The sequence below is a fragment of the Rhipicephalus sanguineus genome, chromosome 4 (genome assembly GCF_013339695.2).
Source record: "Rhipicephalus sanguineus isolate Rsan-2018 chromosome 4, BIME_Rsan_1.4, whole genome shotgun sequence".
Lineage (NCBI taxonomy): Eukaryota > Metazoa > Arthropoda > Arachnida > Ixodida > Ixodidae > Rhipicephalus > Rhipicephalus sanguineus.
In genome coordinates this window covers 170728289-170744964 of record NC_051179.1, presented here as the reverse complement: position 1 = coordinate 170744964, position 16676 = coordinate 170728289, and the positions used below count along the sequence as shown (strand labels likewise).

Sequence of the window (16676 nt, the reverse complement as noted above, 5' to 3'; positions counted from 1 at the left end):
CCGGACATGCTCGAAAATTCGGACGCTTTCGCGGCACCGTCACCAACCCCATAGACGTCAATGGTCAAGAACGTCGGAAATTTCGGACGCTAAAACTTTTCGGTGTCCGATTTTTCGGACTTTCTGCCCAAATTGCAGGTCCAAAAGGCAATAATTGAAGCCCCCACCTCTGCCGCGTCTATCATCTCGTAGGTTCGAACTATCGCTTTCGCGAGTAGACTTGTTTACGACAGTAGCAGAGTCCGAAAGTCAACTTTGTCGCGATGCCGAAGTGCTATGGGGTGAAGCGGACTAGAAATTCAAAGGGGCCGCTATCACGGCGCCGTGCGGCGATGTCTTTGCGGATAAGCAGTGGAAATGCACGGAGGCGTGATGGCGGCAGGTGGCAAACGCGCCAGTACGGCTCAATCGCTGACAAGCCTATGATAAGCATCTTCAATCAACTGCTCGATAGTGCATGTGGCCTGGGGCAGTTGCATGCGTAGTGCACGCATTTAATAGGCGAGAACCCAAACGCACCGCGCCGCCATTCATGCTGCCTCTCTGTGTGACCGCTAAGTGCGCCGCACAGATGCGTTGCCTTCACGAACGAAACCAGCTCGTCATCGTACAGCAATCACATCACACTGGCGGAGATACAGGCGGACTTGGTTGCACGTAAGCGGAAGTGCGGGCAGCAACGCATTGACAACTTTTTTCGGCCACCGGGACCCTGAAGTGTCAATAAAAGTATTTTTTTCTGACGCATTCGTTTTTTCGGATATTCGATAATTCGGACTTATTTACGTTCCCCGTGGAGTCCAAATTATCGGTCGTTGACTGTACTATCACGTGGTCGTGACGGGGAACAGGGCAGCACTCGAGCTGTTAAAGACGAAACTTTTTATTGGGTGAACTTGTGCCCAGTAAACGAAAAGTCAGAGTACAAGCAATACACGCTGTACACTGATAGCAGCAATCACAGCGTCAATTCTGTTTAAAAGATTTCTGTTTACTGAGTGTCTACTGTATGTGTGCGCAACTTCAATACCTTCCAATTTCCTGGTGGAAGCCCTGCTATTCACAGCTGCTTCACATGCATTCAATATGGCAGAACCTCATTATAGTGGAAAATCGTGCCGTTGCATTTCACCAAAAAAATACATCACACATGAGCTACATACACTGGGCAATTTTTATGAAGCCCGGCTGATTGGTGACTCTGTGCAATGTCTCTCCCCCCCCTTCCACCCTTTTGATGTGAACAAAACCTGTATAGTATAAAACATGGGTACCTCCCCCTCCTCCTCTTTTCTTTTTTTTATTTATATTTATTTATTTTTATTTACAGCATGCTGCAGTCGCAAGACCGAGCAGCAGGGAGGGCCTAACAAAAACTAATTGAAAGAATAAATTCAATAAAAAAATGGAAGCAATAGAAACATGGTGAGGCAATAGAACCCAGTATATAACAAATATAATAAAATGACAGCAATATAACCTAAATTCTCACTAGGGAAATATGTGCATTGTGAGACAGTCACAATAGCTTGTTCTGTATGGCTACGAACAGAAAGATACATAGTTATCAGTCAGGATTATCGTTATTACAAAATGCCTCAAGAGGTAACATATTTTCCACCTTACCCCATTTGACATCTCAATATACGCTCCCTCTCCCTTCCCTCCTCCACTTTTGAGGTTGGGTGAGAGTGAGCAAAGCTCATGCAAACACGCCGCTAAGGAACGGACTCAGTGCCCTGACGAAGACAAGCCCCCTTGTTGAAGCATTGCCTCCAGTGACATTGCCTGTTCAGAAATTTCTCATCATCACAGTATCGTGCTCCATATAAAGTGTACAGTATCGTGCTCCATATAAAGCACGAGAACTTCAAGACCTCCAAAACAAAAGGAGCTCACACTGACTAAAAATCTTAATTATTTACATCGCTAATAGCATCTGCAGGTGCTCATGAGAATGAAATAGGTCAGGGCAACCCGTGCAATGAACGGCGTTTAAAATTTCATAAATTTTGCTGTGAAGACCACTGACTGTGTTAGGGCACTTGTGTACAGGTATATATCGAGCTATCGATTTATCAAATTATCTTGCAAAGTTGAAATCATTACCAAGATGCACAGCACGCTATGTCAAATCAAGTATAGTAGTCATAAAGCTATGCATCCTTTTGAAAGAAAATTTGGGCATCAACAGAAATGGCAATCAATTTTGCATGTGACACTGTGCAGGACTTCCTATCATTAAAACCATGCATGTCTCATTGTGTCACTGCATTCGTCACAGAACAGTAGCATGCTGCTACTCAAATTTAAATTCTGAAAGACTTGAACTTTTTCTTCATAGTATATAGAGTTCCCTCGACCAAATCTAACCTGTCAAAGTACTATTGCTTCCCTGCAGAGATGATCTGCATGTCGTAATATTCTTAATCGAAGTGTCAGATGTTGTTGTGATGTTCTTCTTTGAGCACACGCGCACATATGCACAAAAAAAAGAGGATGCCCTTATTTTTAGGCCTGCGGTCCCATGCCACCAATTTTCTGCAGGGTGGGTGCCCTCCCAAGTGACTATATGTACTTTGTTCTACCGAGCACCTGACCGGAAGTGCGCTTGTACCTAATTTACTGGCAGGTACCCAGGAGCCGCAATTCTCTGTCTCCCAGAGCAGCGGTAGATGATTGACTATTTCACCAAGGATGTGGTGCCCAGGGGCCTTTACAGAACCTTATGGGGCCACCTTTCGAGATGAGTAACCGTGAACAACGGAGTGCCAGGTCAGTGTACTCCTCTATACCCCTTAGGAAAAACTGGTGGTTTTCCAGTCAGTACTGGGAATGGATCCTGGCACCTACCGCATTGCATACCTGCCAAGTTTGGGGAAACGGAATCCGGGAGATTTACTCAACGCGGGGCCGGGGGGGGGGGGGGTATATGTCGACCGCGGGAGGGGGGGGGTATAAAGTATGTCGACTGCGGGGGGGGGGGATACTGCGATAGCAATTATACGGACATTAGGCAGTTTTAGAATAGCGTACGCAAAGCTTTGCGTTGGCTTTTCACGCAACTGCGCATGCGTCGTACGCTAACCGCTTGCGGGCTCCCGTTAAGTGACGGAAATAGCGGGCCGCAAACGCTAACGCTAACTTAGCGTACGCTGTTCAAAACTGCCTACTGTCAGCGGGATTTTGCGGTCGCCGCTGATCTGTACAGAGTCCAAACCGATAACATCGCTTACGCATCGTCTGTTTCACGTGCGAGTAAAAGCGCGCTAGCACTAGGGACGAACGCGGTTGAAGCAGAGATGAAACGACCCGGCCGTCACCGTCGCGCGAAGGGCACATGCGATAACATCGCTCCGCAAGCGAGACCTGTCGTTGCTTACCAGTTACCAGTTATTTCGTCGGGCAAGGGACCATAAGAGGCGCCGTTGAGACGGGGACGGTCGCGAGCGCTGGCGAACGTGCTATCTCGACAGACATCGGTAACGGCTACCCTCTTAAGTGTTGGGCTCTCCACTTAAAGCAGTAGTGATAAAATTCTGAAGGCGAGATAACTTGTGGGATAGATTTGTGTATACAAAAACGCATCATCTAGGAAATATTAACGGCTGATATAACCTATAACACACTTAGGATGAATTTTTTAATTTCGTGTTGCGCATCTGCATGCGGAACGTCCCACCTCGCGTCACGACATCAAACAGCCACCTGCATCATGAGCTTGTGTTGGCGCCATAATTCTTGAGAGCGCTCTCTCCTAGCGAAAATAGAGCGCGCCTTTTTTATGTACTTATATGTACGCATCACAGGCAAGACGCGGCTGCAGCGCTATGACACGTTTGCGTTGGCAGCACTGCGGCACAAAGTGCACCGCTACTTCATGCGCAATGCAACTGAGTTGAACCTTTCTACCATCGTTAAAAAGAAGAAGAATCCTTTCGTCCTTTCTACTACGTGGCCAGACAACTTTGCTCATGTGGCCAGACAAAACACTGGACGCGTGGGGCAAAACTGGATTTCCGGGAGATTTTCCTATGACCCGTACAACCGGGAGAAACGTTCAAAATCCGGGAGTCTCCCGGGTAATCCGGGAGACTTGGCAGGTATGGCACTGGAGGCAGGCGAGCTTGAACATCTTGCCACCGCTGCAGCGCAACTCTATCGTTACAGCCCCTTTTAAAGAAGCTCACCTTATACAAGGCACCCCTCCCACTTAATTGAATCTGTTGCCTCACCTTGACGAAAACCCTCCGTGTTCCAACTTCTGAGTTCCTCAGCAGAACAGTCTGCTTTTTCTGTTGGGACAAAAAGAATGAGTACGTTAGAATGCATGAGGGCAACAGTCAAAGTGCAGGCTCACATACTATGCTGCGTGCTGGCTATCACATTTATGAACAGAAGTGCACTGGTAGTCACTGCCTGGAAGCAACCACAACACACATTCCATTTGTTCTGTTGTCATATTTCACATTAACTAGGCTTGTGCGAACACTCGAGCAGTTCGAATATTCGAACAAACATTACAGTATTCGAATTCGCTTTTGAAACGAACTTAAATTATTATAAATTTCGAAGTATTCGAAATGAACGAATAGACATAAACCGCATGTAACCCCCTGTAAAGGTGGTTTCACTGCAGTGGAGGGGTGCTATACGGTGAATACACCCCTCCAGGAAAAAACCGCACTGCCGTGAAGCCCCCCTTCAAGGTTAAATGAACAGATTACCCTCACATCGATTCATCATTTTGTAAGTTTAAAAGCTTGTTATACCGGCTTATATGCTGTAAGTATAGCAAATTTTAAAACGCAACGTATCTTACAGGTTATCACTTGCATTCTACTGAAAGTCAAATCCTGCTACTATTCAAAGTTGCTTCCACTTCCCTTTGAACCCAAAAGAATGACATTTGCACATGCGTTGTTTCAATTAAAAAAATATTGTGCAGGTTAGTTGGGTCATGACAAATATGCTCATTTTTTTAATGATATGTGATATATACTATTCGAATTTGATTTGAAATTATTCGACCAAATCACTGTTTGCTTTGAACCTAAAGTTTACTATCCACACAAGCCTAACATTAACACATTCCTGTTCTCACGTGCGTGACACACACTTCTTGGTGTCTGGCACGAAGCATGTAACACATCCTTGTGCCAGTAAGACAACCAATGACCTCCCCATCGGTGCACACATGAAGCTACAACTGTGTACTACAGCTGCCAAGAGCCAGCTTGAAAGCCAGTGTCTCATACTGGCATCAGCATCAGCTTGTTTTATGCCAACTATGAGACAAAGGAGAACTTTTCTAGTACGTTATACTCCCAATGAACAGAACCTGAAGGAGCCAGGCAAATGTGTTCCATTTGACAGGAGTTCCAATTACTGGGAGACGAACAGGGATGCAGAATTCAAGGACAAAACCAATCGTGTTAGAGGCAGTTGTTCCATTTAAGCTGCAAATTCATTTAAGAGATTTCCGTTTACCGAGAGTCTACTGTATTATCACCAGAAACCTGTTCCGTTTGTTAAGTGGCTTCATTCTACATACATCCGCAAGTTTCCTCATCTAATCGCCATGCTGAGTCTCCCTGACCATGCTACCCTTTCACTAGCAGCTGCATTGTTGCCATGCTAACCACCGGTTCCTAAAGAAGAATCGAGATCTCTGGGGCTGATCGTTTAGTGAGGAGACTAGCACAACAAAGTGGAGGAAGTACATAGAAACCCTTCTTAAGGTTTAGTTTGATTTTCACAGAGTGGAGATTACTTTAAAAATGTTCACATTCATCAAAAAGAAGAAAAAGGCAAGAAAACTAGACAGTGTTTCCAATTTGCACAAAACCCTCATCGTGATTTTTTTTTTAGATTCCACCGATAAAGCTATGGTGACAACTGTTGCCCCCAATTCACTCTACTCCGTACCAGTGCACTACTGCAGAGAGATGAAATGCAGACAGGAATGCTCGAACTCTTACCAGCAACAACTGGAGGTTGCAATTTTGTACCATAATGCATCCAGTCACAAAACAAAAAAATTGCTGTAAAGCCCATATTAAACACGCGAGGGACAAAATTTAATGATAAATAAATAATAATGCTAACGCCACCATAACACGTGGAAGAACAACTTAAAGATTGCGACATAGTTAGTCCTAACTGTGTTGCATGTGATCTGTGCTTCACAGTAAGGTAGGTGTGTCCAAAATTACGGACCATTATTGCAGGATCAGAGGAAATGTCGCATTCACAAACGGTTTTTGACTCAAACCAGAAAAACAGTACAAGACCATGTTATGTTGCTCACACGTCCTAATACAGGTTGTGATGGTGCTGCAGAAATGCTCAATTTTTCCTCAGATTATGCAGCTAATAAACTTCCAGTGTTGGCTGGACAAGCAAGAGTAAGCAATTGGGCCTCGCTTTCCTTGGCTCCATGGCTTCAGTATTTGTTGGTATTGTGTACTAGTTAAACCTTCTTCAGGAACATCCATAGAAGAGATGCAATATTCAGGAAAGATAAGTAGCCCAGATGTTGACCATTCCTGCTTCACTAGTAGCACACCGCAATCAAGCCAGTACACACAACACAGAGCCTCAGACAAAGATGTGCGTAAACACTGCAAGAGAAGAACCACCTGCTATCTCGAGATCACTGCAGGCATACCCCAGCGCAGTGCCCTCTCTAGGCAAGTTGCCAAAGGTGCAACTCACCCGACCCCCAGCAGGAATGTCTTCGATGTGAAATCCTCTAATCTTGCTGGATGGTTGCTTGGGCACCACTGGCGTTGGCTCGCACGTGAAGTGGGCTGCACCACAGAAAAGATTTTGTTGCAGGACAACAATGGCAGTTCGAACCGACAAGTTTAACAATTTCCAGCATCGGAACAGTAGTAGCCAAGTGACAAAGGCAAGACTGTCGGACAGGAAATGTCTTTTTCCAACCTTCTTTTATTTCCTTGTTGACATAAATGGCACATTTTACCGATCTAAATAACCTAAAAAAATTTCAACCTCTATTCCACATTTCGTGGTGGGTTTTTGAGTTCTTTTGCATTTTTGAGCACACAGTGTTGAGTCCACTAGTTCAGGCACATCGTTCAGGCACTATCGTTTGCTGTTGTTCAAATGATAAGCAGCAGCTGCTTCATACAGTTCCGTCGTTACCCTCATCTCACTGTAAATATCCTAAGTTTGCAAGCAAGCAACGCTAGCTTGTACCACTAACAAGCAACTTTAGTAGGTTTAGAAATGTCACCGATCCTACTCTGACCTTTACATCTCGTACGCATCTTGTATGCCGACATTGTGCCAGTACAGATTGTTACTCACTGGTGCTGTAATACTTGGGGTCGAGGTCGTCGACGAGTCCAATACTGAGGCAGACGTCGGTGAGTGGTGCGACCTCCTCGCTCACAATGGTGATGGCCAGCTGGTAGAACTCGTGCAGGAGCACCGGTGGCTTGTGGTCCAGCACCAGGGACACCTGAGGACGCCTTGGGTGAATCCTGTCACCACCAACAAGCAGGATGTTCCCTCTTAAACACTGTCATTTGTAAAAGGGTGCCATCGCATTTCCTACTCGCCCTTGTACCATCAAAGCCATATTGGTGCAAGGTGGTCACTCAGGAGTCGGCCATCAAGCCTTTAGACCCATAATGCTCAGGTTGAGCATTATAAGCATTACAAATGAAGTAGCACATGAGATATATTGCATGTGCTCTTCATTTCTAACGCCTTATGCTGATGCATGGAAAGCTTGCCTCTTTGATATGGTGCAGTGAAGTTTTAATTGTCAACACTTCAATAAACAAATCACTGATTAATATGCCAAGTAAATTTTAACTTAAGCAACATGTAATTATTTTTTTCGTACAAATGGGCTCTCTATGGCTAGGAATGAAGGTGAAATAGTTGTTTTGAAATTACTTTATGTGAGACTGTGTTTGAGCATTCGTGTCAACCCATGAACAATCAAATTTGTTAAAGTGTGTCAGACAGATAGACTTTAGGAGGGCGGGCAGATTTTTCAACCTTGCACCACGCCAATCTTTAAACATTATGCAAAATTTTTTGCGAACAGATTTATTTTTCATAGAGATTGATTCAACATACATAAAATTCTAGACAACCAAAGTTTGCAAACTTTACAAATACTTCAGGAGAGTTGGCCGGTACATAATAGGGTCAAGTCGAAACAACGCAAACTTGTTGCATGGCCCAATGCGGCAGCATGGGAGATCCACCAAGCGAGCCAAAGCAAGTGCTAAAACATCACAGTTTTGTGCTTTCATGTGATCACCTTCTGCATTATGACGTCACAACAGATACTCTTCCTTGGAGCCAACATTATAACTGGTTTATAGAAAAACAATTATATTATTTATGGCACTGTCAATCTTACTAGCTTTTGTTTAATTAAAAAAATGTCGGGAATGTCACATCAATACTTCTTTGAAGTGAAGTCAGTAAAGGATATCTTGAAGGGCCAGTTGGTACATGTTACATCTTAAAGATAGTCTGCCTGTTGCTTCTCGATTCACTCCCGGGCATAATAAGCTTCATCGTGCTTCACCTGGTGGTGGCCATCTGCGGCAGCTGGTGAAACGCCACCTCCTCGCCATGGCCGAAGGGCTTGCGAGGGATCGGGTCCCATGCCAGGCCCGGCCTTGCACCACTACTGCCAGAGTTGCTCGGAGGCCATGCCCAGTTCCAAGCCAAGGTCAGACCGGTGGACGACTCGGAAGACGGAGGAGAGCCCAGTCGCAGGTGCACCGAGCACACCTTTAAGAAGACATGCACACACAGTGATGGTGAAGCAAGCAATCACAACAGTGCTCAACCCCACCATGGCACAATGGCTATGTGATCAGGTTGTGAACAAAGCAACAGGTTATTCTATTCCTGATCATCTGGTTTTGTTATGGTGACTGTTTTACAATATTCAGTACTTATAGCACGATCACAGACTTGCATACCGGATGCATGCTGTAGGTTACACAAAAATACTAATCAATAATGCTTTTGTCATGTGCGTCTTATTAAAAATACATGACACAGCTTTGCACGAAATCAGCCTACATGTTACTATTTACCTCTTGTGAACTGAGACACACAAAGCTTCTTGATAGAATGGACCATCATCTGCCAAACAGTACAAGCATGAAGCTATACAAATAAAGCATTGACGAAATTACACTTTGTTGGAAACGCATCAAATGGGATGGTCGTAGCAACGGTGCGTTTTTTCTTCTTTTTTTTTTTGAGCCTGGTGGCACACATGTCACCGCCCCGTTATAAAGAGGACGCTCGTAGCATCCATCCATCCAAGAACGCTGTGAGAGGGAAGTGTGAAAGATAAAAGGCGCGTTCATGTAGCCTCCGTGGTGTGTTTGGCGGTAGCTCAGTGGGCTAAACGCCCAGCAGCCATCGTCGTGGACCGAGTGGTCATAGGTTCGACTCCTATCAACGGAACTTTTTCTCAGTTTTTAGGGGCGAAGCTCCTCTTAGTCTAACCTTGTCACGTCTCCGTTGTCCGGCGTAACCCCCTTTGCAAACTGCCCACTGTTTCGTACTTGCAAACATCCCACTACGACCCATCACTGACCCTTTGCAAACTGCCCACTACTTCGTCTTTGCAAACATCCCACTACGATCCATCACTGATCCATTACTTCACCGACCATAAAGCCGTTATAATGAAGGGGGAACGGAAGCCACGTCTAGCTACCACTTACGATTAATAAAATTTCTTGTATAAATATATACAGTGTTTGTCACGTCTTTGATGATGTACTGGGCTATCGCTTTGATTACTGCTGGGCGAAACCACTGCAGATTTCACGGTGTAACCATGATTGCTTCAGGAGCTTCGCCCAAGCTCTTCATCATTCACCCGTGGATATGCTGTGAATTTTTTTTCTTTGCCATTTGATGGCATTCAATTTGGTGACGTCATGAAAGTCTTGGTGGACCCCAGCATAAAACACTTTCATGTTAAAATAAACATTTGAGGACAAGGATAAGATACTGTTTTAATGAGGACAGTATCTTATGTCCTGGAACCTATGTCTTTCTGGAGCTGTAGCTGTATCACCAGAGCTAACCAGGAGGCTAGCAGAAGACAGTGAAAGGTTACATTAAAACAAGATGCAGAAAGCGTGAGATCTGTGTTCATTTTTGTGTGATATGTGCCTCACATATATGATGCCCTGCCACCAACTAGCCTTATTCATGGCTGAACAAGGAAAGAATGCTCGTGTATAGCACTATATGAGGCGTTTTTTTTTCGAAATGAGTCAAATCCATCCAAAGAGAATTTGAGAAAACGGCAAAAATTTGCTATGCATACTAAATACAATGCTGTCAAAGCTATTCTATGGATATGTTTTACATGTCGGCTAGGGGAAGTTTCTGGCCACAATCAATTAAAAAATATGCAGTGGATTTCACCATTATTAGCAAGATAACGTTGGATTTGGCTCACATTGAATTGAGACATTGAATTCAATATGGTATTCTTGAAAAAACTTTATTGAAATTCTGGCAGCGGCACATTCTTGCTTCGCCGGCGTCGACATTGCTTCTGTTCCTGATGTCGTCGACATGTGGGGACAGATCTCTCGCCAATCTCTTCTCTTCCATCAGAATCCGTGATGATAATCCAGCTCCGAAAGGGCAAAACAAAGCAGAAACACCCAGAAAACAGGCAGAGCAGTCAGGCTAGGCGGGAAATCACATGGAAGCTTCCATGTTTGCTGAATCACGTGATCGCTGAAGCGCTCTGCTATTGGCATACTGGATCTGACTGATTTCGATCCATACAGCGCATGAATCTGGCTCAAGTTCGTTTCGAAAGGAGATCTGTGAGCACAAGTAGCTGTTGGTATTTGATATACTTCGTTCTGATAACTCGTTTAGAGGAAAGTTGAGAGAATGTACTTGCCAATGGAGCAATATTTGAGCTAGTTTCGGTTTCTGGATTTAGCTCATTTCGAAAAAAAAACGCCACATATAATGACTTAAGCATTACAGAGTGGTTTCCGTCCAGCGATGGTATTCGTCACGAGGTCCGAAGTGCTGACAAGCAGAACCTCTAACCGCCGGTCCCACGAGTTGGCCTGAGACGCGCGTCTGCAATGTTTGCGACAAGCGCGGCGCACTATCGTAATCTGATGATTGAGGTTCCGCTTCCAGCTGCCAAACTAAAGCGTAATTATATTCTAAGTGATCAATGATCGATGAACACAGAACGAGTGAACACGTCACTAAGTAGCGCGATTATCGACAACCATGACCTCACAATGCACAAGTAGCAGACGATGCTCTCCCGGAGCGAGCATTGGACCAATGGCGAGGCGTGCTGGAGCAACATCGTGGACACAGCCAATGGGAGACCTCGAACCGAACTTTAAACATTTGCTTTTTCTACGGTTGTTTCTGAATGGAGGATGTAGCTGAAGTGGGAAATTTGAAAACGGAGAAATGCTCTTTCCGATGAGCCCAAAATGGTGGCACCCGATTGCGCCATTGCGGAGCTATAATTTTTTAGAATGTAATTTAGAATATGCTTAGGGACCCTGTGCAACCTTTTGTCTGTAATTTCGCTTCAAAGTATTTGAAAAATGTTAGAGAAATATTCGAAAATTATTCGATTTGATTCGCACTCAAACTTTATTATTCGAATTCACTTCACACTCAAAATTTTGCTATTCGTCCAACTACAGTTATTAAAGCTCATCAGTGCACAATAAAAAAAAGCTCATTGGTTCTAGTTATTTGTATTAATCTTCCTGGATGACACTTGCCCTCATTTATCTGTTTCTGCCATGGCAAAGTCTGAAACAGCAATATTAAATTCAATTCATTTCAGTTTATTCAGGCATACACTGCCTGAGTTGAAAGGAATAAAAGCAGATCAACACATAAAATGTGCTGCCAGTCTGAGTTTCTTTTTATGCTTGCTTTCAGCACTTTCTGGTGTGGGTGGGCACCTTGATGCACAAACAGATCAAATTTGGACAAACGAACGTTTTATGCACCAACTGGTCAAAATCTTCAGTGGAAAACAGTTCTTTTTCTTAGAAAGGGCAAACTCTTAGTTAGCCTTTAAAAGCTGTTAATCTTCAGGCTTTCTTCACTTCAGCATTTTAGAACGCTTTCATGTTATGCTAGGATGTTAAACAGTGCCAATAAAGTAAATGATCGCAGAGCCTACAAACATTTCTTATATGTGATAAATTATATGCCAATCACAAATATCTTGAGATCCTAAAGGCACCAACTGTACCAATCATGCCTCAGCCAATGACTGAGCTGTTATCACTAGCATAAATTAAAACAGAAGCAGGAAATAAATAAACGATCAGAACCTCTGTTCCACACAGTTACGAGGATTGATGAAAAAATATCGCTCTGTAGCTGATTTGTTTGAGAAGCCACAAGCTACTTCTCCACAACATGAGTTTCAAACGTAGTTGAGTTTAATGTGTTGATGGGCTAGTTGGTTCATTTTAATGATTTACTGCTAAATTCACAAGTAATGAAACAGAGCACCACACAAGGATAGACCTGCAGAGCAATACAGCGCAGACTAGCAGCTGGTTTAAGGAAACCTTAGCTATTACATAACACCCAATAGTGTACACAACAGATCTGTATGCACCTGTATACATATCTATTGTGTATGCAATCTTCTATAATGCTGAAGGTTTCATTCAACCATTTGGTAGTCTGCACTCCATTGTTCTGCATGTCTATCCTTGTACGGTTCCCTGTTTCACAATTTGCACATTTAGCAGTCAGTCATTAGAGTTTCAAGCTAAATCACAAGAAACTGTGCAGTGTACAGATCATAGTTTATGTATACATACTTGCCGCAATTTGTTTCAGCACAACAGTGACTTCACTCATTGATGGCTTATTTTTCCTTTGTTCGCCACGTGTTCACGTCTTTAATTTTGGCCCATGGTTCTGTTGATCTCCACTGCTCTTAACATTTGCTTAGGTGCCCATTCATCTGTTGGCAACAATCTGATTAGTCTCGCTGCCTTTTGTAATTCATTTGGCTGGTCCATGTCACTCTGTCCGGAATGCAATAGTGTGGACCGCACCCTTGATTGGTGCCAGAAAAAGTGCAATCGACCTTAAAACATATTATTTGCCTGAGCAATCGGTGGCTAAAAAGAAGGAGCAACCAAGTGTCCTTTATGTTGCGAACAAACATGTGTGTGTGCGTGCTCTGAGGCACCACTACTGCAGATATCAATCGATAACCGAAGCTGCAGTAGTGACGTGACTGAAATTCCACCAGACGTCTCTCATACTCCCACAATGAAGTTGACAGTGCCTCTGAACGCTTTAAGTGAGGGATGTTGTGCTTTGAAAGAATGAGCCAAACATGTTCCAAGCACTCTGTTTTTTGAGCAGCTGAACGTATTGCATGCCGCAAAGCACTCCGGTGTGCTCAAAACCAACCAGCCAAATGCACAATCATTGTGCACACCACCTCATGTTACTATGCATTAACGTCTAAACTTGCATGCTGCCAAAAACGTGATGTCAACAGCAGAAAGCCAACCACGAACATGATCTACAAGAAGGACACTTGTCACACATACACGGTGCACCAGATAACTCTAGCCAGACTTAAAAAATATGCCGACGCACTTTATGACAACGTGACCAAATGCATGTTGCCGACTATTGCATGGAGTAAGTCACACAATTTTTTGTTTTCTGCTTAAATGCTTAGTTAGGCAAGATCATTTAATGAACTTTTAAAGTGTTGAAGCTGGGCAAAAAATTCCAATTATTACAAGTTGTAGATCGGTTTGCAAAACATCCAACTAGACAGTTTATAACTTTCTACCTATTAAGTATTAGTGTTTCTCTGCTTACTATGGGTGCCCACGAAATACAAATAAATACCACGCAACATGCCCGCTTGCACGCCATAATTGCAGTGCTCCCTAATGCCCAGTTTCGTTGCTTTAAAAGTTGGTTAATTAATCTTGCCTAATTAAAGAATTCAGCAGAACACAAAAAATAGTGTGACTTACTCCATGCAATAGCCAGCAACATGCATTTCGTCGAGTTGTCATTACATGCGTCAGCATATTTTTAAAGCCTGGCTAAAGTTAGCTGGGGCAACCTGTATACAGCCCAAAGAGAAGCCACAAGGCATTTATGTACTGTATAAACCAAAATATAAGCTTATGTTTTCTATTTTCTTTTCAGCTGAATTAGTTAAACGGTGCACCTCTCATCTGGTATGGTCATCTAAGTTGACGTTTCAGTAACTGTCTAGGCACAGTGAGAGAAATAAAAAAAAGTGGCACATACTTCAGCTCTGTCCTTGTTGTTGCTATAGCAAACCCACTGATTACTGTGCTTTCTTTTTTTACTTTGAGACAAAGAGTTCACCTGTACAGCTTGATGTATATTTTGATTCACACAACAGCCTCCAAAAAACCAACATTTGCATAGGTAGTAGTCCCCAGAGAATGCTTGCACCTTGTTAGCAGTCCAAGGGAAAGCAACAGGCCATATGCGTGACCCCGTGTTCACTTGCATGAAGGAAGAGAACTTTGAGTGCTTGTTTCTCTGCTTGACACAACCTTAATGAAAACCAGCAGATAATGTCGCCAAGGAAGGTATAGGGAATGCTAATTATATCGTATTAAGTGTATTGCAGGAATTGCGATATAGATGTGAAGAAAGTAAAGCGGACGATAAGACAACTTGCCGCCGGCAGGGACCGAACCTGCAACCTTTGGATTACGCGCCCAATGCTCTTACCTATTGAGCTACGGTGGCTGTCATCCCCTCGTCTACTTTTATCGGGCGTTTATGTGCGTGCAAACCTTGGAGTGCTATCATTTAAGAAGAGAACTTCAGCACAAATGAAGACAGACCACAAAGACTAGAAAGACAAGCACTTGGCGCTTTGCTTGGAGTGCTAGTCAGCGCCGCTCGTAGCCATGACGGCAGTGTAGAACACACTTTCTGTTTGCCAGATGGTGTCGCGCAGCACGTGATCCTCAGAGTGGGCAGCTGAGCAATAAGCCCTTGCATACTACCTGAGGGCATCAAGTCTGTCGGAATGAGACCCTCGCTATGAATGAACGAAGGAAGGGAATTTTAAGTGCTTGTTTCTTTGTTTCACACAACCTTAATGAAAATCTGTGTTTACTTGCAATTTTACGTTTCTCTAATCAGTACCATACTATGTGCCGACCTGGATGTCACTGTTGATGTCACATGACCGTGGCAGGAATGCAAAAGAGAAGGACTGCGTCCTCCGTGGCACCAGGTGCAGGCTGCCTATGGCTGCGGCTGGGTCACCGTCCTCGACGACGCAGAAGTTGTTGTAGTGCTGTCGGCAGAAATCAACAGACGCACACTAGATCACCAGATACCTTGTGTGAGAACTATAGAGAGACAAAAGAAACAACATCAAGCACAAACAAGGGTGACTGCAACGAATGTCCACTCGGATGCATGTTAGGCCGAGCAATACTACATACGAGCCAGTGGCGTAGGCAGGGAGGGGCACGGTGTGCCACCCCCGAAATTTTTTTTCGCCATGGCATACAGGGCTCAAAATGACACCCGATCACAGTGCCTGCCCGAACCCCACTTCAGATCAAGGAGGTGCCCCCCCGAAAAAAATTTCTGGCTACGCCCCTGCTATGAGCCACCAAATTGCAGATTGTTATGTCAGTTGCATTCTAAATTCTGACTTGAATTAAAACAGTACCAAAAAGTAGAGATGTGCGAATAGTGAAATTTTACCTTCAATAGAATTTGAATCGAATAGTGCCGAATAGGGGCCAAAAATATCAAACATCGAATACCAAAGATGTTATTTGAAATTGAAAAAAAGAACAAAGAAATAAAACCTGCTCATGTCCTCGAGCTAATAAGGCGGTGAGTGACTGCTACCGGAATACTACAAATTGTCACACAGAAACACAAGCTGTTCCACATGACCTGGCTTCAGGCTTTCTCGCCATGATGTTACGGTGTTTACGGCTCGTCTGACAAAGGTAATGTTGTGCTTCATTGTCATGAGTGCTCCGGGCCCAAAAATCTTCGGGCAGGGTTCACAGCAGAGTTTTTAGGAGTGCGCTGGAACGATGGGAGTTTCTGAACGAGTGGTGCGGTGTGGTAGTGGCGAGTGCACAGCGTGAACAAATTTTCACATGTGGAGCCAATCACCAAGGGTTTCACGGGCCAAAATCAAGACGTTTTACGGCACTTGAATAATGTGTGACCGAACTAGAGTGTACTAGAACAGGAGAGTGCTTGGAATGGCCGCAGCACCAATGCACAGAAGTGAAGCCCAAACAGGGTCAAGCCACTAGTGGCGCTGCGATCAGTAATCTGCAATGTGTCGTCATTTAGGAGTTGCGTGCAGCTTGGCCAAAGTGGTGTAGGATTAGAATGCCCACTTCCCACTCAGAATGCCCGGGTTCGAATCGCAGCTGTAGATTAAGGGTTTTTATTTGTAGGGTCACATGTTATATATAGCTGTATTGGTTTTCCTTTGTTTCTTAAAACTAGCTTCAGCTGCTATGTATTTTTACAAAAATCAACGTAAAATGTGAAGTCTCGTTTCGAGTCTCCTATTCGCAAAAATTTCAGAGGCCATACTTTACGTTTTTGTTGAA

The 16676-nt window shown here is 44.0% G+C and overlaps 1 protein-coding gene across 1 annotated transcript in view; it reads right to left on the bottom strand.

Moving 5' to 3' along the window:
- Positions 1-16676, bottom strand: part of LOC119390892 (trafficking protein particle complex subunit 11) — an 81056-nt gene that overhangs the window by 21554 nt on the left and 42826 nt on the right. Inside the window, exons 19-23 of the mRNA XM_037658596.2 lie at positions 15242-15379; positions 8579-8787; positions 7336-7511; positions 6718-6812; positions 4236-4295 (exon numbers count right to left, since the gene is read on the bottom strand). Of these exons, the coding sequence (XP_037514524.1) occupies positions 4236-4295; positions 6718-6812; positions 7336-7511; positions 8579-8787; positions 15242-15379 (678 nt within the window). The remainder of the gene's footprint in view (positions 1-4235; positions 4296-6717; positions 6813-7335; positions 7512-8578; positions 8788-15241; positions 15380-16676) is intronic.